Source organism: Phocoena phocoena, chromosome 1 (assembly GCF_963924675.1).
Source record: "Phocoena phocoena chromosome 1, mPhoPho1.1, whole genome shotgun sequence".
NCBI classification, from domain to species: Eukaryota; Metazoa; Chordata; class Mammalia; order Artiodactyla; family Phocoenidae; genus Phocoena; species Phocoena phocoena.
Genome location: NC_089219.1, coordinates 145623396 through 145649095, shown reverse-complemented (window position 1 = coordinate 145649095; position 25700 = coordinate 145623396). Strand labels below are relative to the sequence as shown.

General features: G+C 48.0%; 1 protein-coding gene across 3 annotated transcripts in view; it reads right to left on the bottom strand.

Annotated features, from left to right (window-relative positions):
• Positions 1-157: 157 nt before the first annotated feature.
• PACC1 (proton activated chloride channel 1) overlaps positions 158-25700 on the bottom strand; it is a 40963-nt gene continuing 15420 nt past the window's right edge. The window contains exons 3-8 of one of the 3 annotated variants that reach the window (XM_065888603.1): positions 13368-13577; positions 11797-11948; positions 6581-6723; positions 5157-5301; positions 2559-2666; positions 158-900 (exon numbers count right to left, since the gene is read on the bottom strand). In XM_065888603.1, coding sequence (XP_065744675.1) covers positions 739-900; positions 2559-2666; positions 5157-5301; positions 6581-6723; positions 11797-11948; positions 13368-13577 — 920 coding nt within the window. In that variant the 3' untranslated portion in view covers positions 158-738. Of the gene's footprint in view, positions 901-2554; positions 2667-5156; positions 5302-6580; positions 6724-11796; positions 11949-13367; positions 13578-25700 lie in introns of those variants that run through there. The other 2 variants (XM_065888612.1, XM_065888617.1) reach the window with 2 other exon arrangements.

The following is a 25700-nucleotide window of genomic DNA, read 5'->3' as shown; positions in this document are numbered from 1 at the left end:
CAAAATACACTGAGTAGGCACCTACTATGTACACATGTCCTAGTGTTTTTGTATGTTAATCAGTCCGAACTCATACCTGCATCAACCAACATTCTAGCCAGACAGGTAGGTGGCTAGTCAGTCCACAAGAGATCTAATTACTAGTTCTTCTAGTAGCTTTAAAAAAAAGTCTCATTTAATATTAAACAAGAGAGCGTGTCAGGGGCTGGCAGATGGCACCAGAGACGTGAGGGGTTTTGCATTTCTCACACACGGTACACCGGTTCCACAGCACGACCTCCACACCCAAAGAAGTCACTGGTGGGGGAGAAGAAAATCACACTCTCCTGTCCATTTAAAAAAATCTCAAGAGAAAGAACCTAAGGTCAGAGCCCTAATCATCCTGTTAGACCTTAACTATACACCAAACCGAGAAGGAAGGCAGCTTCCAGAAACCTTCAGGAAACTGGATTATATCTAATTCCATCTTCCACACACCCTATTCATGTCATATGTCAAAAAATGTTCATTAATAATTTAAATATTTAAATAATGGTTAAGGTCATCCATTGGATCTGTTCCATTGGGCTCTAGACAGTCTCTCTGAGGACCAGTTAGAAGCTGCAGTGTGACAGGCAGGCCCCCAGCAAGGCCCGTTTCTTCAAGTGAGGACAGGATTGCTGGCAGCTAGGTTTACCAAAGCAGAAGTGATGAGAACTTCCATGAACTCGGGCAGTCCTACGAACAACGCAAGCGACTTCAGCTTATGTGGTTCGTTACCTGACCTCTTTTTTTAAGGTACCTCTTCCTAATTTTGATCATCCACTTCACACTCAGTTTGGCAAATTCTGCAGCTTTAAATAATGCCAAGAAGGCCCCACAGAGAAGAGCGATCGTGTTCCAAGGATTGGCAGTGATTATCTGCAAAACAGAAACAAACACATGTTTCTCTGTTGGCTTCCATTTTTGATTTTCAGTGTTACTGTCAAAGAGCCCCTCCAATTATTGAGGCAACAAGAAAAACAACTGGTTTCTAAAACTGCCATAACTCCATACTTTGTCCATAGCTCAGTTTGAGGAGAAAAATACTAATCCCTCCCCATAATAAATTGATCCTGAAAGAAAAAAAAATTTTTCAAAAAGCTCTGCACAAATAAGGTACTCAGTCCTGAGCTTTCAATTTCTGGCTTAACCCACAATGTGACTGACCTCGCTTTGAGACAAATCTTCTCCCAACTATACACCCCATCTGTACAGTCAGTTCCTGTTTGCTTCCCATCTCACAGTGACTCTCACCTCCCCTCCCATCCAGTCCAGCGACTGCCTGTCCTCCACTCACCTCATGGACTCCTGCCTGCAGATGGGCCCCTCCAATTTGCCCTGCCTGGGACGCTTTTCTCCCACCTCGAGTTACTAATCCTTCCAGGCCCCTCACAGCTTCCTCTGACCACTGAGCCAAAACCCTCTCGACTTGAGCAGAGAGATTTATCCCACAAACCCCTCTGGCAGGTCCTTACTGTCTGGAATTACTTCCTTTACAGCCCAGATTGTTCTCTCACTGACTGTGCAACTCCTTCAGGCCGAGGTCATGGCTTGTCTGAGTTCCCCGCTTGATAAACACACAGCACTTCTTTAAGACCCAGTTCAGCAGGGTGACCTCAGGCTCACTTATGAAGGTTACACCACCACCACCATTTAGGACAGTTGTGAAGCTGAGGGACGATGCAAGTCAGTCGGCCTCGAGCTCAGGGCTTTACTTGGCCCATTATAGGACTTCATACTGAACACAGTAGGTTAAAAAACGTTGGATCACACATTTTACGTGTGGAGCTGAAGGCGCTCATTCTTCCACGTGGAGTCTTGATTCAGGGAGTCTGCACATGCCTACGTGTACACGGCCCAGCCAGGCCACGACTAACAGCGGTGATGGGATCATGGGGCACATCCACAGCACAAAGACCCTGCCTGTTTGAGCCTCAGGTTTGAAATGTCTTCCCCCAACCCACGAGCACATCAGGACACATTGTGATGATCTAAACAACAAACAGTATCAGATCTGGGACTGGCTCTGGTAAATGGCGTCTCACGAATGTTCTTTTGGCAAAGCCGTCCCATCACCCCTCCCCTTCTGAGATGGTGAGTCTGGGATCTGGCATTAATTGATGCTCTCTTAATTTCTGATTAGTACCTTTCTGCTCTGATTTACGACAAATCAAAAATGACTCTCATCCTACAGAGAACCAATAAAGAAGAATGGCTTCCAACAGCAGTAATCTAGATTAGCTTAATGCTTTCTACTTAGTTCATTCACTGTCACTACTCAGTGGCTACGCTGGACTAAGCACCACGCTGGACACCAGATAAACGGTGACACAAAGACGAAGCCCTCACATTCACAGCGACGACAGTCCAGGGTTAAAGATGAGATCAATTAAACACAAATGATATAGAAAATGAACGTCATAAATACAAAAGACACAGGAATCTGCGCTATGACAGAAGATGAGGACGGCCCGCAAGGATGCACCAAAATGCCTTGGGGTGGGAAGTTCCCTCTCAAGATCGGAGGTAATACTCACATCTTGGACTTTCTGGATGAAAGGATCTTTCCACTCAAAGACCACAAAAAACAACTGAGCACTTTTTTCGGCTGCTGGCCTCTGGTCAATGTAGTTAACCACGCTGGTCTAGGTAGAGAGGAGAGAAAACAGTGTTACACCGCTTCTGCGTCCCTTCCTGGCCAGGGCCACAGGGAAGGAGAAGGCAGTTAGCGGAGCTGAGACCTCGGCTCTCCTCGCACCATCTTTTGGAGGGAGAGAGCCAAAAACCTCCTCTACACGATATCCCGAGACTGGTCCCAGAGCCAAGGCTTTACGTTGGTTTCCATCATTCTTTGAGGAAACGGACAGGATCTGGGGTGCACAATAGGTGTTTTGGATTGTCACTGAAATCTGTCGCTAGGTATCTGTACCTGATTAAACCATTTTCAAAGTACTGTGTAAGACTCACAACTAAAAGCCATAAAAATTCCAAACGTCAAAATACTTGACCTGAAGAGCTGAGTATTTCAACCCTTCCAGTCTGCGGGGACCAAGTACAGCCTTGCAGTTCTGCCCAGCTGAGCACTCCCTGGCAACACACGGTGAGCAGGCGTGCTTGGTGAGGCCTGCTTACAGCTTCTACAGGGGCTGTGAGGTGAAATGGAGAGCAGACGGGTTCCAGAGTCTGGCTGGGCCATCCTCTGGTCTGAGCCTCTGCTTTGCTCTCATAAAATGGGGGGACAAAATGCCATTTGGGGGACATTTTTTGTCTACTGAGTTGTAGAGAGGCTGTCATGAAACAACACACAGGAAAAGCATTTTAAACTTTAAAACGTGATAGAAAAACATTATAAATTTTTTTTTAAATTTTTGTTCAAAAGAGTTCACATCCCCCACAAAAGACTTCCAATGCAGATGACGCTGAGAGGCACACAAACATTCTACAGTGCACAGGCTCACGGGGGTCTGGCCCGCTGGTTTCAGATCACAGCTAGAGCTACCAGGAGAGCCGGGTAGCCTGGGGAGACCTAACTGTAAGGTGAACACACTGAGTCTCCCTTTCTCCGCTGATTTGGGGGCCGGATGAGAAAGAACTTGGAGTTCTTGGAGAAAAGTGTGGCGAAAAAGTCCGGGAGATGACAGTTATCTTACAAAATACGAATAAGGACCTACTGCCAGGGGGTCGTTGCCTAAGGCAGGAAAAAAGCCCTGTCCCTCTGAAGAAAAATGGCTTCAAGCTGTTCCCAAAGGCCTCCAATCTGGAATCGTCCTAGGAGCGCGGCGTGGGGAGGGGCAGACCCGGACGAGAGCCCGGCTTCCATCCACCCTATCGGTTGGAGAGGGTCCTTCTCCAAGCCAGCCCCTTCCTAAAGCTGCCCCTCAGAGTCCGGCCCAAATGGAAAACCTCCAAGGAGGAGGAGGGGATGCGAGAACAGAGCTGTCTCCTCGCTGCCTCTGCAGGCACCCAGCCACTGACACGCGGGATGGCCGGGCCCTGGGCAGGAATGCTGGCAGGATGGCAGCACCCCTGCAGAGGTGGAAGCCCCACAGGCAGGGGTGCGGACTTGCTTCGGGTGGTGACTGCCTACCAGCCCTGCTGAGGCAACCAAAACGTCCCGTCCCTCCATCCCTCCACCCCCGGTGCTACGCCTTCTTCCAACATCCTCTCCAGCTGCCCCCAGGATCACGGCCTATCTCCTGGCCCCAGGTCAGGGGGCTGAAAGCTTTTTGATCACGCTTCCCATTAGTAAAGAATTCTGAGCACGTGCTGACATATTTACAACTTTCTTAGAAGGGACATAACATTACTATCACCGTTCTAATGTCACATGCATCTTAAAACATTCAAGAATAGAGAAAGGATGAGGTTTAAAAATCAATACAAAAAGAGGGGCTTCCCTGGTGGCGCAGTGATTAAGAATCTGCCTGCCAACTCAGGGGACACAGGTTCGAGCCCTGGTCCAGGATGATCCCACATGCCGCAAAGCAACTAAGCCCTCCAGCCACAACTACTGAAGCCTGCGTGCCTCAACTACTGAAGCTCGCGCGCCTAGAGCCCGTGCTCCACAACAAGAGAAGCCACCGCAATGAGAAGCCCGCGCACCGCAACGAAGAGTAGCCCCCGCTCGCAACAACTAGAGAAAACCTGCACCCAGCAACGAAGACCCGATGCAGCCAAAAATACTTAATTTTTAAAAATTAATACAAAAAGAAAGCTAGTATTTTCCTCCTGTGTCCCAATGGATCACCATGCACCCCACACTCCAGAGGCTACCATATCCAGTCTCTGCCCTGCCAATAGTCAACTTTTTTATGCAGCCGCCAGCCTCTCAGAGCGCGGCGGGGGAGTAGAGCAGAACTAAAAACAGGCATCAGATTGAGCCTCATGAGGCGCCACTCTGTAAAACGCTCCGCCGTGGGCACTGTGAGGGCTGCAGCGACAAAGGGAAAGGGCCTGGGGTGTGCCCTGCCTGCAGAAGAACACGCAGACTCCCGGGCACCGGCTCCACTCTCATCCTGGCGAAGGCCTCCTCACCCCAAAGACCCTGTGCACCGGTCACCTCTGCGAAGCTTCCCTCCACCCTGCACTCAAGGGTGGAGTCAGTGGCCATGCGAAGCGAGCCCGGCGCCACCTACCTCCTGCCGGAACTCCACCGCCTCCCGCCCGTCCTCCTCCTCGGTCTTCACCAGGGACATCTTGACCCAGGTGCGGAAGCCGCCTGAGAACTTCCAGCTGGAATAGGCGCTCTCGCAGGCCTGCATGAAGCCTACCCTGTCTGGGCTTGGAGGGCAGAGAAGAAAGGTCCACGTTAATCAGGCGGGATTCGAACGTGGCCAGGCTCAAACTCCAGCCCCTACGTCAAGCCGGTTTCTCTGCTGGTACCACCAGGATGCTCCCACTGCCCACTGCCCCCTTCCTCAAAGGCCTGCTTTTTGGCTTCCAGACGGAGGGGGAGCTGTCAGCTGCCTCAAGGCACGAGCACGGTCGCTGAGGCTCCCGGCAGGAGAAGCCCTCCCCACTCCCACCCACCCACCCCCAGCATCTGCTCCCGGAGCAGCCGGCCGCGTTCTGCAGACACGCCCCCAGCGCCTCGGAGAAATCTGGGTTTCAGCAGCCCTGGGGTGCCCTCATTGGCCCTCAGCCTCCCTGAAGGCCCAGAGAAGGCAAGAGGCTTCCCCAGGGAGCTCTCAGCTAGGCAGGACACCACGACACCCACTCAGGATGGTGCAGACGTGCTGCGCACGGGCTTTCTCTAGTTGCAGCGAGCAGGGGCTACCCTTCATTGTGGTGCCACAGGCAGGTGGCAACCGCATGGCAGTACTGAGGACCCACCCAAGAGGAGCAGAAAGGGGCTGGGCCGGCAGGGGACACGGCCAGCTCCAAGCAGGGAAGCGAGAGGGAACTCTAGGTGGCAGAAGGTGCCGAGGAGGAGGCCCCAAGCTCCAAGATGGGCAGGATTGGGGCGCTGGGGTGTGAACGGCGGTGGCAGCTCACGGCCTCGTCAGCTGGCGGAGCGGCCTCCTCTCTGCCCTAGCTGCCGCCGGGCTTCCTTGAAATGGAGCCCCAGGGCCACGCAGGACCTGGAGGGACTGAGTCACCCTCACTCAGGCCAGAGCCGAAAGCACTCCCATGGCCCACGACACGAGCACTCTGGGCCCCCGAGGTGGCACCACCCACGAACAGGAAATTTCATCCTCCTGTTAGAAACGCGTGGCAAACAGGCACTGAGCCCTCAAGCAGGGCTGGACCCAGTTCCAGGACACCATAGGGAGCCAGGCCCAGGGGAGGAGCTGCCCTCCAGGGGGCTCACAAAACCCCGTCCTCGGCAGCCCCAGCCAGGAGCCGTGGGCCCCACCAACCTCCCTCCAGGATTCAACCAGCGCTGCGTTTTGGAACCCTCTACACCGGGCTCGCCTGACCTTGTGGAGAGGCCCTCCTCCAGGCCAGTGGCTCATTCACAGCCCTGCTTCCCTGCACCCTCTGCCCCAGCCTAGGGATGGGCATGGCCGGAATGAGAGAATGAGTGTCGAGCAAGCCCGCCCTGAGCTCTAAAGGCCACCTTTTCAGGAACTCCTGGAAAGAAGAGAAGAGGAGGTAATCGATGGCGCTGAAGTCCTCGCTGCTCTGGTTCAGGCGGAACTGGAGGAAGACCAGCTCCCGCTTCTTCACCTCCCGGGGCCCCTGCACAATCAGGGCGGATTTCTGCGGAGACAAAGGCCAGAGTCTCAGCCGGGAGAACCGCGTGGGTGCTCCTGACCTCGCCTTGGGCACACAGGGCTCCTCACCCTACCCCACGCCCAGGAACAGCGTCTGGACCAGGCCTGACGGCAACCTGTCCTCCCGCCACGAGCCTCACTGCCTGGCAGTGCTAGGGAAGCTCTTTATTTAGAAAGGGTACTAACTTCCATCTGGTATAGGTACAACTGTTTTTTTCCAGTTCGTCACTTTCCCATTAACTCTGTTGTAACGCCATTTATTATATGAAGCTCTAAAGGTGATGTAGTGAAATGTGTCAATCTTCACAGCTTCTAGAATTTGCTTGCTAAGGGAAACCAAAATTATATCAATATTCTCCTGTATTTCTTGATAGCACTTTTTTAAAAACTTTACATTTAGATACACAATATGCCTGCCTTTCAGTTTTGTCTATGGTATGAAATAGGGATCTCACTCTCACTACCCAAACAGTGGGCAGACGCAGGTTTGACCCCTGAATGTTTACTCATTCTGGTATCTGACTGGGCAGGTACCCTCCACATCACTCCCCACCCCATCCCCAAACCTGGCAGGGTTATTCCGTATACATGCTCTATTTTTTAAAATAAATTTATTTTTATTTTTGGCTGCATTGGGTCTTTGTGCTGTGCACGGGCTTTCTCTAGTTGCAGCGAGCAGGGGCTACCCTTCATTGTGGTGCACAGGCTTCTCACTGCAGTGGCTTCTCTTGTTGCAGATCACGGGCTCCAGGCGTGCAGGCTTCAGTAGTTGTGGCTCGCGGCTCTAGAGCGCAGGCTCAGTAGCTGTGGCTCACGGGCTTAGTTGCTCTGCATCATGTGGGATCTTCCTGGACCAGGGCTCGAACCCGTGCCCCTGCGTTGGCAGGCAGATTCTTGACCACTGCGCCACCAGGGAAGTCCCCACATACTCTTCTAAATGTACTTTAAAACCAGCTTGTTAAGTTCCATGAAAAAATTCAACTGGGACTTTTAACTGTAATGATACTGGATTTACAGATTAACTGGGGAGAAACATCTTTACATCTACTTTTATAAATACTCTACCGAGATTTGAAAAGAGTATTCTGACAGGTACAGTGTTACAACATGCACTTACTCTAAGTTTATTAATTGTGCCAATTCAGTTCTCATTTCTTATCCTTACTACTTTCTGTCTGTTTGAACTGTGAATTTGAGAGAGGTGTTAGCAACACTCTAAGGTGATAGTATTTTTTATTTCTAACAGGTTTTGCCTGAGGAATACAAAGGGTATGCTGTTTTGCACATAAAAATTTATGGCTGTTAACTCTTAGTGGGGAGAAGTGGAGTTTGAACTTCTTGTCCACATAAACAGCCCTCTTTTTTTTTGTTTTGTTTTGGTTTTCTTTTTAGCGGTACGCAGGCCTCTCACTGCTGTGGCCTCTCCTGTTGCGGGGCACAGGCTCCGGACGCACAGGCTCAGCGGCCACGGCTGACAGGCCTAGCCACTCCGCAGCATGTGGGGTCTTCTTGGACCGGGGCATGAACCCGTGTTCCCTGCATCGGCAGGCAGACTCTCAACCACTGTGCCACCAGGGAAGTCCAACAGCCCTCTTTTAACCCCTTGCATCTGGAATTCCATTTTAACTGACAGTAAAACTGCCACTCCACTTCTTCCGGTTATGGCTGCATTTTCCCAAGAGATCTCTGCCCATCTGTTTATCTTCAACCTTTCCATGACAGGTTAAGGGGCAGCAGAGAACGCTAACTGTCCCCAGTTTCCATTATCCACTTCCTCCTGCAGAACCAGTTGCAGATTTTAGCAGGATATAGTCGCCCACTGGAGGTGCATTTCTGGCCTCAGATGTGGCCATGGGACGAAGTTCCTGGAATGAGCACAAAAGTGACTCACACAATCCCACGCCAGGCCCTTAGCGGGGAACTGCCCGCCCTCCACTGCTCACCTTCCCGAGATCGGGCAGTGCACACGCACGTGCTGGTGGGTCAGCACTGACCCCGAGGACCGAGACGGCGCCCGGGGATGGCAGAGTGACAGACAGAAGCCCTCACTGGCCATCCTGCGAGGCAGCACTGCCCGCACACACAGACGTCCCCCGAGAAAGAAACAGCCCTCTCTTATCTCAGCCGCTGTGTTTGTCTGGAGTGTTTGCTTTTGTACAGGAGCTTGGCCTGTACTCTGACCAACATAAGCTGTTTTCCAGAACTGGAGTGCTGAGGGAACAACCGCCTGAAGATAAGGCATCAACTTCACATTTGGACACCGGGAATATGGCAGGCGGTGAGGAAACAGACATGGGTCCTACAGGCTGGAAGGGCGGTGACCCTAACTGCGCCAGAGCAAGGCATTCGGTAAAAACTAACGAGGTTTAACCGAGGATACAAGAGGTAGAGACTAGAAAATCAGTGAGCATCTGAAGATTGATGAAGCAGGACCAGATGAGCCCCTTGGCTGGGATGCTTTCACGTGGACTCAACAAGATGTAAACAGCCACGTTTCTGCAGACATCTCACTGCAAACAAAGGGGCTGCGGGCAGCAGAAGGATAAGGACTGTTCAGCCTCCCAACCTATACAGCCCAAAGCCGCGGGGCCCAGGGAGGGCCTGTTTTCTAGTGTCCACTCCAGAGGACAGGCCCAGAGGATCACAGCCAAGGCAGGCTCTCCCAGTGGACAAGGCCAGGGCAATCCAGGACGCAGGAGTCTCTGCCAAGGTGCAGGCCCTGCCACCCACCTCTGCCTTCCTCCCGGGGGCCGAGGCAGGACACCTCACAGGTCCCGCCCAAGGGGCTCCATCAGGCTTCAGGGGCGGCTATGCTTCCCGCTCTTCCCTTTCCCTCAGGAGCTCCACTGAGCCCCTCTGCTCCTCCTTCGTGGCTCTGCACTGTGTAGGGAGGGGACCTGGTACCCAGGGAGCGGGTTAGCTCTCTCTAGTTTGCGGCTGTGAATGGCAAGGAGCCCCAGTGGTGAAGACTGCCCATCACCCAGGGCTGGAGACAGGTAACTTCAGTCAACTTAAGTTTGCATGGAAATGACTCCCATTTTGTGCCCTTACTTTATGGTTTTCTATAATACTTAAACTATGTAACTATTATAACAGATACAACTGGCATGAACAGGTTTGGGACACAGGACTCCTAGTTAGCGTGCTACTCAATGGGGAGCCGAGAGGAAAGACGGCCGGAGAGCCTGTACCTGCAGTGCCATCTAAGCACGCACGGGCATCCAGTCGGTACACAGGGAACGGAGAGAGCGGGGAAGCCAGACAGACAGCGTTTGTACTGTATTATCTAGCTCTTCATTAAAATTTTTAAAAGTTCTTTTCCTTTTCATTTAAATTAGCTTCCGTTTCCCTGGAGTCCTTTCTGTTTTTTCCTCTCCATCCTTTTATGTGGTTGGTTTCGTGTAAAAGTCTAGTGGCCCTTAATTCTCCATTCTTCTTTCTGAGTGAAGGGTTAGGCTGACTAGTACAGGTCTGGGCTGTGGGTTTCTTCCTAACAGGCCCTCTCCCAGGCTCGCCCTTGCCTGGGGCTGACGGTGAGGACGCTCAGAGGCAGCAAGCAGAGAAGGCCAGCAGGCCAGGCGCTCTGCGTACTTCTCTTCTGGGAAAAGATTCCTTTCTGATGGCTCTCTCCTTCCATTGTGGACGTCCAATCTCAAGTTCTGCTCTGTTTCTCTCTGCTGGCCCAATGCCCAAGCAGGGAACCTCCCCTTAGCTTAGGTAGAGAATGGGCCCAGAGCCTTTTCCCCGGAGCAAACACTGTCCCCAGTAGCTCTGCGAGCCCCAGGAGGGCTAAAAGCCTGGCAGGCGGTCCTGTAATTATTATCCTGACCTGCCCTACAGCAGCCCTGCTCTTTAATGTGCTGACACAGAGCCAGCAGTTGGAAGGAAAGCTTTCACCTCTACAGCAGTCCTCTCCGGCATCTGTTTTAGAGCATGGGTTTTCTCTGATTCTGCTCCATCAATCTGACCCAGTGTGCTATTTATATTTTACACCAGTTCCTCAAAATTTCTGGTCCTCAGATGATACCCATCCTTGGTTTGCAGGGCTGTTATCGATATTTTATCTTATTCTATTTTTTGCAGGAGTGGGAATCATTTCAGCAGGATTTTAGGAGGAGGTCTAGAACAAATATTAACGAAAAAGTCTTAGTGGGATTCTTTCGTCTCAAGGCCCACCTGTAGCTCCTTATCACCCAAAGGAGCAGGTCCTTCTCCACAGCAGATACACATGCTTTCCTCATTTGGCCGGTACCTCTGTCCACAACTTCACCGCCCACCGCCCTTCTGGGGGCACCTGGCCCTCCAGAAACACCCACCTGTGGAATTTTGCTCAGAGGCACAAACAAACGTGCTGTCTCCTCCCTTTATGCCTTGGTGCCTAGAAAACCTTTCCTTCCTCTCTTTGAGCTGGAAAACTTACTCAGCCCTGTTCAATCCTTTTGGAAACAAGGATATGGGATGAAAAGGAGAAGATGTAAATATATACGAAATTCCTTCCCTGCCTCCAGAACCCTGTGCAGACGCTGTTCCCCGCCGCCGTCCACTCCCCAGCTGAGCGAAGCCGTGGGTGACGGCAGGGCGGGGGTCCTTGTTCCCAGACCAGTGCTCCTTCTTACACCGGCATAGTTATTCCAAAATATGGATGCCTAGGTCCCGCCCCCAGGAACAGTGATTCAGGTGGGCCCACATGGAACCCAGAATCTTTGCTTTCGGAAGGGATCCTGGCAATTCTGTTGGGCAGTTAGCTATGGGACCCGCTTGGCTGTGTCACACTGGCCCCACTGCGCAGCTCGCCACCCTTCCATCAGGGACAGGATCTTATCACTTTGCCGGGAATCCCGGAGGGTCACTCAGAGGAGGCCAAAGGCCCCACTGCCCTCCCTGAAAGCAGGTGAGCCAGCCGCGGCCAGACTCCACTTAGGAGTGTTTGCCAGGGGCCGAGGGCCCGCACAGATGTGGGGAGGGGCGAGGCCACCCGGCAGAGAGAAGACTGGGGTCCTCAGGGTGCGAGGCCAACGGAGCATGCTGCCCAGACCCAGCTCGGGGAGACGAGAGTTACCAGGGTCTGATTGGAGAAGGGGTCCGTGTAGTTGATCGTCTGGGTGGTGCAGTTCATGTCTCCTGGCTGGCCGGGGCTCTTCAGAGGTGGAATGACCTCGTAATGGTGCTTACAGCTGAGCAGCTGGGCCTGACCGGGGTACAGGGCAATGCCTGGGGGACAAGCAGGGAAAAGTGAACGGTCACAGTCCCTCACCACACCCCTAAAATCATGTCACATATATTTTTTCACACCCGCCAACCACCTAAGTTCAGGACTCCCTGGGTGACTGCAGACGAGGGAGAAGAAAAGTGTCACAGAGGATGGGGAGCTACACACCCTGCCCTCAGAAAGCCCTGCTCTAATGGAGGAGACAACTGCCCCCTCGGTAAGCCCCTCCCGGCCGGGGATGCAGCCTCCCCAGTGCCTGCACCAAAACCCGCCCCGCTTCAGAACCCTGCTCCACACCCTCCAAGGAGGCCTCCGAGACCAAGCCGGGCACTGCCAGGCCCCCCGCACCGCCGCCCACCTGCAGACTCACTGGGCAGCCCTCAGCTGTGGGACTCCCCAGGTCTCATTCCGTCTCGCATCTCCTGCCCAGACTGGGAGCTCCAAGTGTGCAAGTCGCGGCCCCAAACCCCTCCCCCTCCCGCAGCCAAGTCACCTCGTTCAAAGCTCTAAGGACAGCAGCTCTTCTAACCTCAATAGTAGAAACAGTGAGGGCAGCACGTGGCCCCAGACACAGGCAGAGTCAGACCAAGAGACCAGACAGAGAGGGCAAAACCCACAGATAAAGAGACGAAAGCAGACAGAGAAGAGGAACAATCACCAAACAGGCAAAGACAGCAAGCGCACTGGGACCAGCACACCTGTCAAGAAGCCCCAGGCAGAGGGGACCTGAGACTCCGGCTCTGCCCTGTGAACAGGCCATCCGAGGGTCACTCGGGGGCATCCTGTGGGCAGAGCCTGAGCTCACAGAGCTCACACCTCCCGGTCCACTCCACTCTGCCAGAGCCCAGTGCCAGCCCCACCGCCCCGGAGCAGACAGCCCGCTCTACGGCAAAGACAGCCCCTCGCAGGGACAGGAGAGGTACGGATGATGTGGCCCGGGAGCCCCTCTCCAGGCAGGGCCCCGCCCACCTCTGGATGGCCTCGCCTCCCTGCCACCTGTAACTCCCACTTCTCTGTATCACTGGCCTCTGGCTCCAGCCAGGCTAGACTCATCCTCTCCAGAGAAGCCCTCTGCCTCCCTATGCTCACCTTCACTCCTGTAGACCCCCCTCCCAGAGAAACTCTCTTCCATTTACCAAAGCCCAGCTCACATCCTGCCACTGAGCGTAAGCATTCCTTGCCCACCCCAGTCCTGCAGCGACCACTCCAGGCTCGGTCCACCTCCCTCCTTTGCACGTGACACTCTGCTGGGCACCAACAGCAGCTCTTGGGGTGCATAACCCACCCCTAGACTGTGCTCGGACTCCTCTGCCCTGCCCGAGGTGCCCAGCAAGACGCCAGGAGTGCAATGGCAGCTCAGGGAGTATTTGCAAGTCGATGCCCCAGACCTGGGCCTGATGTCTGCCTGGCACAGGCTCTACCTGGGGCGTCGTAGCGATCCACCTCCTTGTAAGACACCGACATGACAGGGTGCTTGAGTTTCTCACGAAAGTCCGTGATGGTCTGGTAGACCAGGAAGACGGCCACGGCCATGAGCAGCAGGTAGATGAAGATGAGCAGCACGGAGAAGACGTTCTTCAGGCAGGCCTTGCTAAAGCGGATGCTGCTGCAGGCGGACTCGCTGTCCAGGGCTGGAGGACAATGACACACACGTGAGCCAGAGCAGGCGGGCAACCTCCAGGCCCACGACCTGCTTTACCAAGGAGGCGAGGTCGCCCACACATCCAACCTCCCCACCTCAGCCCTCACATCTGAATCACAACACGCGGCCCCTATAGACATTCACCACACACCTGCTCTGCCAGGAGGAGGACCCTGAGCTGAAGGAGGCGCCCCTCTAGAGGGACAGACAGCTACAACCCAGCAAGGGAGCCGGCCCCAGCCTACCTCTCTGGCCCCATCCCCTGACCACTCCACTCCCCCAGGACCAGCTATACTAAACAACTGTTCCCAGTGTGCCCTCCTAAGCCCTGGAGCCCCTCACACCCCAAGCCTGGCCTGAGGCACTGCTACTGCGGACTCCTAACTCATCCTTCAGGGTTCAGTTTAGAAACGCATTTCCTCAAGGAAGCCTTCCCTGACCCCATAACTTGATTTGGGCACCCCTTCCTCAGTGCTCCCAGGGCACCCTATGTCCACTGTCATCACTCTGCAATGTTACTGTCTACATGTCTTTTTATCCCCCTAGGCTGTGAGCTCCATGAGGGCAGAGACAGGGCCAGTCTTGTCCATACTGAACCCCTAGCCCTTCACGCTGTACCTGGAATAAAGCAGGCATTCTGCAATTAGATGGTAAATGACTGAACGTGTCCCAATGCCAGCTCCTCCCCAAAAGTCCTATGTTGAAGCCCTAACCCCCAATGTGACAATATTTGGAGACAGGGCAGTTAAGGAGATAATTGGGTTAAACAAGGTCATAAGGATGGGCCCTACTCCAATAGGACTAGTATCCTTATAAGAAGAGGGAGAGCCCAATGGCATTTTTCACAGAACTAGAACAAAAAATTTTTTAATTTGTGCAGAAACACGAAACACCCTGAAAGCCACAACAATCTTGAGAAAGAAGAATGGAGCTGGAGGAATCATGCTCCCTGACTTCAGACTATACTACAAAGCTAAAGTCATCAAAACAGTATGGTGGGGGGGGCACAAAAACAGAAATACAGCTCAATGGAACAGGATAGAAAGCCAAGAAATAAACCCACACACTCATGGTCACCTAATCTGTGACAAAGGTGGTAAGAATACACAATGGAGAAAAGACAGTCTCTTCAATAACTGGTGCTGTGAAAACTGGACAGCTACATGTAAAAGAATGAAATTAGAACATTCTCTAACACCATACACAAAAATAAACTCAAAATGGATTAAAGATGCAAATGTAAGACTGGATACTATAAAACTCCTAGAGGAAAACATAGGCAGAACACTCCTGGACATAAATTACAGCAATATTTTTTCTGATCCATCTCCTAGAGTAATGGAAATAAAAAAAAAAAAATGGGACCCAATTAAACTGAAAAGCTTTTGCACAACAAAGGAAACTATAAACAAAATGAAAAGACAACCTATGGTCTGGGAGAAAATATTTGCAAACTATGTGACTGACAAGGGATTAATTTCCAAAATATACAAGCAGCCCATACAGCTTAATATCCAAAAAACAACCCAATAAAAAATGGGCAAAAGACCTAAAGAGACATTTCTCCAAAGAAGACATACAGATGGCCAAAAGGCACATGAAAAGATGCTCAATATCGCTAATTATTAGAGAAATGCAAACCAAAACTCCAGTGAGGTTACCACTTCACAACAGTCAGAATGGCCATCATTAAAAAGTCTACAAATAATAAATGCTGGAGAGGGTGTAGAGAAAAGGGATCCCTCCTACACTATTGGTAGGAAGGTAAATATGTACAGCCACTATGGAGAACAGTATGGAGGTTCCTTAAAAAACTAAAATTAGAATTACCATATCATCCTGCAATTCCACTCCTGGGCATATATCTGGAGAAAACTCTAATTCGAAAAGATATATGCATCCCAATGTTCAAAGCAGCACTACTTACAATAGCCAAGACATGGAAGCAACCTAAGTCTCCAATCAACAGATGAATGGATAAAGAAGATGTGGTGTATATATACACACACACACATACACACACACACACACACAATGGAATACTACTCAGCCATAAAGAATAAATAATGCCATCTGCAGTAACATGAATGAATCTAGAGATTATCATATTAAGTGAAGTAAATCAGAGAAAGACAAATATCATGGGATATCACTTATATGTGGAATCTAAAAAAAAGATACAAATGAACTTATTTATAAAACAGAAATAGAGCCACAGACACATAAAACAAACTTAGGTTACCAAACTTAGGATACTGGAGGGGGTGTGGGGTGAGATAAACTAGAAGTTTGGGATTAACATACATACTACTATATATAAAATAGGTAAACAACAAGGACCTACTGTGTAGCACAAGGAACTATACTCAATATTTTGTAATAATGGAAAAGAATCTGAAAAAGAGTAAATAAAAAAACATATACATATAAAACTGAATCACTCTGCTGTACACTCGAAACTAACACAACATTGTAAATTAACTATATTCCACCCCCCCCCAAAAAAAAGAAGAGGGAGAGACACCAATGATGCATACACAGAGAAAAAGTCACATGAGGGGGTGACAGTGGACAGAGTTCAAGGATGGCAGAGCAGTCAGAGAAAGTTAGGGGGAAACGTGAAAGGGAGGGAGCCACACAAGGTAGTCAACTCCCAAATCTGCAAATGAAATATGCTCAACTTCTTGACTGGAGACACCAGGAGGGCCAGCAAAAAAGCAGCAAGTGGAAACCAAAAGATCTGAGTGGAGATTTCAGCTGCTGCTAATGCAAGGAACATAGATTAGAACTTGAGTCTTGTCATTTTAATTACCTGCTAAGACAAAACTTCTTCAGAGGATCATAAGAGAATCCAGAACCTCTATAACGTGTCATTAATAGCATCTAGTGTTCAATTAAAAAATCACCAGACATGCACAGAAACAAGAAAATATGACCCATACTCAAGGAAAAAAGCAGTATATAGAAACCAATGCCAAGATGACCCCAAATGTTGCGATTAGCAGACAGGAATTTTACAGCACTTTAAGGATTTAAAAGAAAATGTAAGGATAAGGAATGAACAGAGGGGAAATAGAGAATCTGAAACTGTAGAAAAGAACCAATGGGAATTCTAGAGCTGAAAAGAAAAATAAATAAAATGAAAAACTCTCAGCATAGTCTTTAACAGCAAAAGTTGACAAGAAAAAAAAGCCAGTGTAGTTGAAGTTAAATGAACAGAAATTATCCAATCTAAAAAAGAAAAAAAGAAAAAAAGATTGAAGAAAAAGACTAACAGAGCCTAGACAACTGTGGGACAATATCTAGCAGTCTAACAACATGTAACTGAAGGGAGAAAATGGATCACAAAAAATATTTGAAAAACTAATGGCCCAAACTTCCCAAAACTGGAGAAAAAACATCAATTTATAGATCCAAGAAGCTCAATACATGCCAAGCAGGATAAATAAGAAAACCAATCCTACATAAATCATAGTCAAACAGCCAATGCAAAGGTAAGAGAAAAATCTTGAAAGCAGCCAGGAAAAAAAAGGCATATTACATACAGGAAATTATATCTAATGATAGGTTAACTTTTGATCATAAGTAATAAAGGTCAAAAGACAACAGAACATCTTTAAAGTACTGAAAGAAAAAAATTCTGTCAACTGAGAATTTTAAAATTCCAGCAAAACTAACCTTCAAAAATGAAGGGGATAGGTTATTTTCAAACACAAAAGCTGAGAGAATTCATCACCAATAGACTTGCACTACAATGCACGCTAAAGAAAATTCTGAAATGACACTAGATGGTAACACTCAGATGTATAGGAACGAATAAAGATCCCTGGAAATGTTAAATAGGTAGGTAAATATAAAAAGCTGGGCTTCCTTGGTGGCGCAGTGGTTGAGAGTCCGCCTGCCGATGCAGGGGACGCGGGTTCGTGCCCTGGTCCGGGAAGATCCCACATGCCGCGGAGCGGCTGGGCCCGTGAGCCATGGCCACTGAGCCTGCGCGTCCGGAGCCTGTGCTCCGCAACGGGAGAGGCCACAACGGTGAGAGGCCCGCGTAACGCATAAAAAAAAAAAAAAAAAAAAAAGCTATTTACATATTTTTAAAATTTTAGGCTATCTAAAGCAAAAATTATACAACAATACTGTAAGGTTTTCTAACTTTTGGGAAAGAAGGAACAGAGAAACAACATATAAGACAAATAGAAAACAGCAAAATAGTAGAACCAAATGCAACCATATCAATAATTACTGTAAATGTAAATGGACTAAACACTCCAATTAAAAGGCAGAGACTGTCAGGCTGGATTAAAAACTAGATCCAACCAAATGATGTCTATAAGAGATGGACTCTAAATACAAAGACAGAAGAGTATTTGCTCATAATTATTTCATTTTCTTTTATTTAAAAGCACAAAAGCAAGAGGAGCACAGAACTTTTTTTTTTTTCTTTTTTTGCAGTACGTGGGCCTCCCATTGCCGTGGCCTCTCCCGCCGCGGAGCACTGGCTCCGGACACGCAGGCCCAGTGGCCACGGCTCATGGGCCCAGCCGCTCCACAGCACGCGGGATCCTCCCGGACTGGGGCACGAACCCGCATCCCCTGCATCGGCAGGCAGACTCCCAATCACTGTGCCACCAGGGAAGCCCAAGCACAGAACTTTTAAATGTCTAGGTTGACAGAGAGAAGGAAATCATTCATTCTTTACTTCTACAAACATACATCAAGCATCAACTCTACATGCAACACTTTGTACTAGGTGCTTCAGGGAGATACCAAGAGAGAAGGATTGATGGTTTGTGCTACAGGATTCAGAAGGATGTGAAGATGTAAAATGTGAGATTTCCTTTTCTTGGAGGGCTGAATGGGGAGTGCAGGGCTAAGGGCAGAGATCAGCAAAGGCTTTGTGGAGGAGGTTGCATTAGCCCTGTCCCTAAAGCACCAGGAGGATTTTGAGGAGGAAATAATTTGGTGTTCATTATTCATTTGCTTTGTGAACTGAAAGACCAGATATCTAGGCCAGTGGTAGAGTAAGAGCTTGGTCTCCAGCCCCAGCTCTGCTACTAAATATAACTACTCTGTGACCCAGGACAGTTACTTAATGCTCCTAAGGCTAACTTTCTTCATGTGAAAAGGAAATAAACATTTCAAATGAGAGATTGTTGTAAAATGCACTATAGAGTGCCTGCTCAATGAATTACTCTTATTGGAGACCCAGAATGTACCCACTACCCCTCAAAAAATGAAGCCCTCAACGATGAAGATAACAAAGATGAAGAGCATGGAATGACAATCTCATAATAATTAACTAGAAAAAATATATGCTGAAGATAAAATGGAGGTGGGGCAGAATACAGTGTCTTTCATATAGTAGTCATGTAATGTTTCCATGTCTGTTAAATGAATGAATAACCCAAATAACAGAGGAACTAAGTCTTACAATGCTTACTAGCTACCCTGAATTGGTCAGAGAATACTAGTGTATTTCAGGCACATAAAAGTAATTATCCAATCTAAAAAAACCAACTGGTGTGCCTTATTATTTCTGGTAAAATAGTTTAGAAAATTCTTACTTTACAGGAATGGCAATTCCCAGAAGTGTCTGTGTGGTTCCTTCAGGCTGTGAAGAACAGGTTACTGCTGAGGATAGCTGTTTACTCTAAGAGGAACCAGGAAGCCCCAAGGAAATCCCTTGGGTAGCTGAGAGTGAAGCCAAGGTACAAAGCAGCTCTAGTTCTCCAAAAGGAATTAAAGCAATTCACTTTTTCAACTTCCTTTGTCTCTGATTCTACTTTGGCTGCTTATTGTTTAGTAGGTCCCTAGTGGGACTGTGTCAATTTCTGCACCCTCACAGCTCTGCCACCTGCCTTCCCGCTGTGTTCCTCTCATGACCCTGCTCCATTTTACTCTTGAAGTCCCTCTCTCTGAGTTTTGCATGCAGACCGCCTCCTGGAGAGTATCCTGTATAGGGTACCCCATTAGGCACATCACAAGACACTGCCCTTCTCCACATGCAGCCTGTAGATGGCTTCCCTTAGCTCTGGTGCTGATTCCTGATCAGTCACATGTAGCTTGGCTGCAGGGCCACAGGACCCAAAGTACGGTGGTTTGTGCACAGGGACCTATCCATAGTTGTTTTGCTTGGAAGGCACTCCCAGCCCCCATGGTCCATGTGAGACCACAGGTTCACTTCAAAACATGGCAGGTGGGGTGTTGTGAAGATGGCGGAAGAGTAAGACGTGGAGATCACCTTCCTCCCCACAGATACACTGGAAATACATCTACATGTGGAACAACTCCTATAGAACACCTACTGAATGCTGGCAGAAGACCTCAGACCTCCCAAAAGGCAAGAAACTCCCCACGTACCTGGGTAGGGCAAAAGAAAAAAAGAAAAAACAGAGACAAAAGAATAGGGACAGGGGGATTCCCTGGTGGCGCAGTGGTTGAGAGTCCGCCTGCCGATGCAGGGGACACGGGTTCGTCCCCCGGTCCGGGAAGATCCCACATGCCACGGAGCGGCTGGGCCCATGAGCCACGGCCACTGAGCCTGCACGTCCAGAGCCTGTGCTCCGCAATGGGAGAGGCCGCAACAGTGAGAGGCCCGCGTACCACAAAAAAAAAAAGAATAGGGATGGGACTTGCACCAGTGGGAGGGAGCTGTGAAGGAGGAAAGGTTTCCACACACTAGGAAGCCCCTTCACCAGCAGAGACTGCGGGTGGCAGACGGGGGAACTTCGGAACCGTGGAGGAGAGCACAGCAACCGGGGTGCGGAGGGCAAAGCAGAGAGATTCCCGCACAGAGGATCAGTGCCAACCGGCACTCACCAGCACGAGAGGCTTGTCTGCTCACCCGCCGCGGCGGGCAGGGCTGCGAGCTGAGGCTCGGGCTTTGGTCGGAGCACAGGGAGAGGACTGGGGTTGGCTGCGTGAACACAGCCTTAAGGGGTTTGTGCACCACGGCTAGCCGGGAGGGAGTCCGGGAAAAGGTCTAGAGCTGCCGAAGAGGCAAAAGACTTTTTCTTCCCTCTTTGTTTCCTGGTGCGCGAGGAGAGGGGATTAAGAGCGCTGCTTGAAGGAGCTCCAGAGACGGGCGCAAGCTGCGGCTAAAAGCGTGGACCCCAGAGACAGGCATGAGACGCTAAGGCTCCTGCTGCCGCCACCAAGAAGCCTGTGTGTGAGCACAGGTCACTATCCACACCCCTCTTCCGGGGAGCCTGTGCAGCCCGCCACTGCCAGGGTCCCGGGATCCAGGGACAACTTCCCCAGCAGAATGCACGGCGGCCCTCAGGCTGGTGCAACGTCACGCCGGCCTCCGCCGCCGCCGCAGGCGCGCCCCGCAACCCGCGCCCCTCCCTCCCCCCGGCCTGAGTGAGCCAGAGCCCCTGAAACAGCGGCTCCTTTAACCCCGTCCTGTCTGAGCAAAAAACAGAAGACCTACACACAGAGGCGGGGCCAAATCCAAAGCTGAGCCCCTGGGGGCTGTGAGAACAAAGAAGAGAAAGGGAAATCTCTCCCAGCAGCCTCAGAAGCAGCGGATTAAAGCTCCACAATCAACTTGATGTACCTTCATCTGTGGAATACATGAATAGACAACCAATCATCCCAAATTGAGGAGGTGGACTTTGAGAGCAAGATTTATGATTTTTTCCCCTCTTCCTCTTTATGTGAGTGTGTATGTGTATGCTTCTGTGTGAGATTTTGTCTGTATAGCTTTGCTTCCACCATTTGTCCTAAGGTTCTATCCGTCCGTTTTTTTTTCTTAATTATTTTTTAATTTAATAACTTTAGTTTATTTTATTTTATCTTCTTTCTTTCTTTCTTTTTTCCTTCCTTCCCTCATTCCTTCCTCCAACCCTCCCTCCCTCCCTCCTTTCTTTCTTTCCTTCTTTCCTTCTTCCTTCCTTCCTTCCTTCCCATCTTTCTTTCTTTCTTTCTTTCTTCCTACTTCTACTAATTCTTTCTCTCTACTTTTTCTCCCTTTTATTCTGAGCCGTGTGGATGAAAGGCTCTTGGTGCTGCAGCCAGGAGTCAGTGCTGTGCCTCTGAGATGGAAGACCCAACTTTAGGACAACAAGAGACCTCCCAGCTCCACATAATATCAAAAGGCGAAAATCTCCCAGAGATCTCCATCTCAACACCAGCACCCGCTTCACTCAACAACCAACCAGCTACAGTGCTGGACACCTTATGCCAAACGACTAGCAAAACAGGAACAAAACCCCACCCGTTAGCAGAGAGGCTGCCTAAAATCATAATAAGGCCACAGACACCCCAAAACACACCACCAGACGTGGACCTGCCCATGAGAAAGACAAGATCCAGCCTCATCCACCAGAACACAGGCACTAGTCCCCTCCACCAGGAAGCCTACACAACCCACTGAAACACCCTTAGCCACTGGGGACAGACATCAAAAACAACAGGAACTACGAACGTGCAGCCTGCAAAAAGGAGACCCCAAACACAGTAAGATAAACAAAATGAGAAGACAGAAAAACACACAGCAGATGAAGGAGCAAGATAAAAACGCACCAGACCTAACAGATGAAGAGGAAACAGGCAGTCTACCTGAAAAAGAATTCAGAATAATAATAGTAAAGATGATCCAAAATCTTGGAAATAGAATAGACAAAATGCAAGAAACATTTAACAAGGACCTAGAAGAACTAAAGATGAAACAAACAGTGATGAACAACACAATAAATGAAATGAAAAATACTCTAGATGGGATCAATAGCAGAATAACTGAGGCAGAAGAACGGATAAGTGACCTGGAAGATAAAATAGTGGAAATTGCTACTGCAGAGCAGAATAAAGAAAAAAGAATGAAAAGAACTGAGGACAGTCTCAGAGACCTCTGGGACAACATTAAACGCACCAACATTCGAATTATAGGGGTTCCAGAAGCAGAAGAGAAAAAGAAAGGGACTGAGAATATATTTGAACAGATTATAGTTGAAAACTTCCCTAATATGGGAAAGGAAATAGTTAATCAAGTCCAGGACGCACAGAGAGTCCCATACAGGATAAATCCAAGGAGAAATATGCCAAGACACATATTACTCAAACTGTCAAAAATTAAATACAAAGAAAGCATATTAAAAGCAGCAAGGGAAAAACAACAAATAACACATAAGGGAATCCCCATAAGGTTAACAGCTGATCTCTCAGCAGAAACTCTGCAAGCCAGAAGGGAGTGGCAGGACATACTGAAAGTGATGAAGGAGAAAAATCTGCAACCAAGATTACTCTACCCAGCAAGGATCTCATTCAGATTTGATGGAGAAATTAAAACCTTTACAGACAAGCAAAAGCTGAGAGAGTTCAGCACCACCAAACCAGCTTTACAACAAATGCTAAAGGAACTTCTCTAGGCAAGAAACACAAGAGATGGAAAAGACCTACAATAACGAACTCAAAACAATTTAGAAAATGGGAATAGGAACATACATATCGATAATTACCTCAAATGTAAATGGACTAAACGCTCCCACCAAAAGACACAGATTGGTTGAATGGATACAAAAACAAAACCCATATATATGCTGTCTACAAGAGACCCACTTCAGACCTAGAGACATATACAGACTGAAAGTAAGGGGATGGAAAGATATTCCATGCAAATGGAAACCAAAAGAAAGCTGGAGTAGCAATTCTCAAATCAGACAAAATAGACTTTAAAATAAAGACTATTACAAGAGACAAAGAAGGACACTACATAATGATCAAGGGATTGATCCAAGAAGAAGATATAATAATTGTAAACATTTATGCACCCAACATGGGAGCACCTCAATACATAAGGCAAATACTAACAGCCATAAAAGGGGAAATCGACAGTAACACATTCACAGTAGGGGACTTTAACACCCCACTTTCACCAATGGACAGATCATCCAAAATGAAAATAAATAAGGAAACACAAGCTTTAAATGATACGTTTAAGCAAGATGGACTTAATTGATATTTATAGGACACTCCATCCAAAAACAACAGAATACACATTTTTCTCAAGTGCTCATGGAACATTCTGCAGGATAGATCACACCTTGGGTCAAAAATCAAGCCTTGGCAAATTTAAGAAAATTGAAATCATATCAAGTATCTTTTCCGACCACAACGCCATAAGACTAGATATCAATTACAGGAAAAGATCTGTAAAAAATACAAAAACACGGAGGCTAAACAATATACTACTTAATAACGAAGTGATCACTGAAGAAATCAAAGAGGAAATAAAAAAAATACCTAGAAACAAATGACAATGGAGACACAACAACCCAAAACCTATGGGATGCAGCAAAAGCAGTTCTAAGAGGGAAGTTTATAGCAATACAAGCCCACCTTAAGAAACAGGAAACATCTCAAATAAACAACCTAACCTTGCACCTAAAGCAACTAGAGAAAGAAGAACAAAAAAACCCCAAAGTTAGCAAAAGTAAAGAAATCATAAAAATCAGATCAGAAATAAATGAAAAAGAAATGAAGGAAACAATAGCAAAGATCAATAAAACTAAAAGCTGGTTCTTTGAGAAGATAAACAAAATAGATAAACCATTAGCCAGACTCATCAAGAAAAAAAGGGAGAAGACTCAAATCAACAGAATTAGAAATGAAAAAGGAGAAGTAACAACTGACACTGCAGAAATACAAAAGATCATGAGATTACTACAAGAAACTCTATGCCAATAAAATGGACAACATGGAAAAAATGGACAAATTCTTAGAGATACACAACCTGCCAAGACTGAATCAGGAAGAAATAGAAAATCTGAACAGACCAATCACAAGCACTGAAATTGAAACTGTGATTAAAAATCTTCCGACAAACAAAAGCCCAGGACCAGATGGCTTCACAGGCAAATTCTATCAAATATTTAGAGAAGAGCTAACACCTATCCTTCTCAAACTCTTCCAAAATATAGCACAGGGAGGAACACTCCCAAATTCATTCTATGAGGCCACCATCACCTTTATACCAAAACGAGACAAGGATGTCAAAAAGAAAGAAAACTACAGGCCAATATCACTGATGAACATAGATGCAAAAATCCTCAACAAAGTACTAGCAAACAGAATCCAACAGCACATTAAAAGGATCAAACACCATGATCAAGTGGGGTTTATTCCAGGAATGCAAGGATTCTTCAATATATGCAAATCTATCAATGTGATAAACCATATTAACAAATTGAAGGAGAAAAACCATATGATCATCTCAATAGATGCAGAGAAAGCTTTTGACAAAATTCAACACCGATTTATGATAAAAACCCTGCAGAAAGTAGGCATAGAGGGAACTTTCCTCAACATAATAAAGGCCATAGATGACAAACCCACAGCCAACATCATCCTCAATGGTGAAAAACTGAAAGCATTTCCACTAAGATCAGGAACAAGACAAGGTTTCCCACTCTCACCACTCTTATACAACAGAGTTTTGGAAGTTTTAGCCACAGCAATCAGAGAAGAAAAGGAAATAAAAGGAATCCAAATCGGAAAAGAGGAAGTAAAGCTGTCACTGTTTGCAGATAACATGATACTATACATAGAGAATCCTAAGGATGCTACCAGAAAACTACTAGAGCTAATCAATGAATTTGGTAAAGTTGCAGGATACAAAATTAATGTGTACAGAAATCTCTTGCATTCCTATACACTAATGATGAAAAATCTGAAAGTGAAATCAAGAAAACACTCCCATTTACCATTGCAACAAAAAGAATAAAATATCTAGGAATAAATCTACCTAAGGAGACAAAAGACCTGTATGCAGAAAATTATAAGACACTGATGAAAGAAATTAAAGATGATACAAATAGATGGAGAGATATACCATGTTCTTGGGTTGGAAGAATCAACATTGTGAAAATGTCTCTACTACCCAAAGCAATCTACAGATTCAATGCAATCCCTATCAAACTACCACTGGCATTTTTCACAGAACTAGAATAAAAAATTTCACAATTTGTATGGAAACACAAAAGACCCCGAATAGCCAAAGCAATCTTGAGAACAAAAAACGGAGCTGGAGGAATCAGGCTCCCTGACTTCAGACTATACTACAAGGCTACAGTAATCAAGACAGTATGGTACTGGCACAAAAACAGAAAGATAG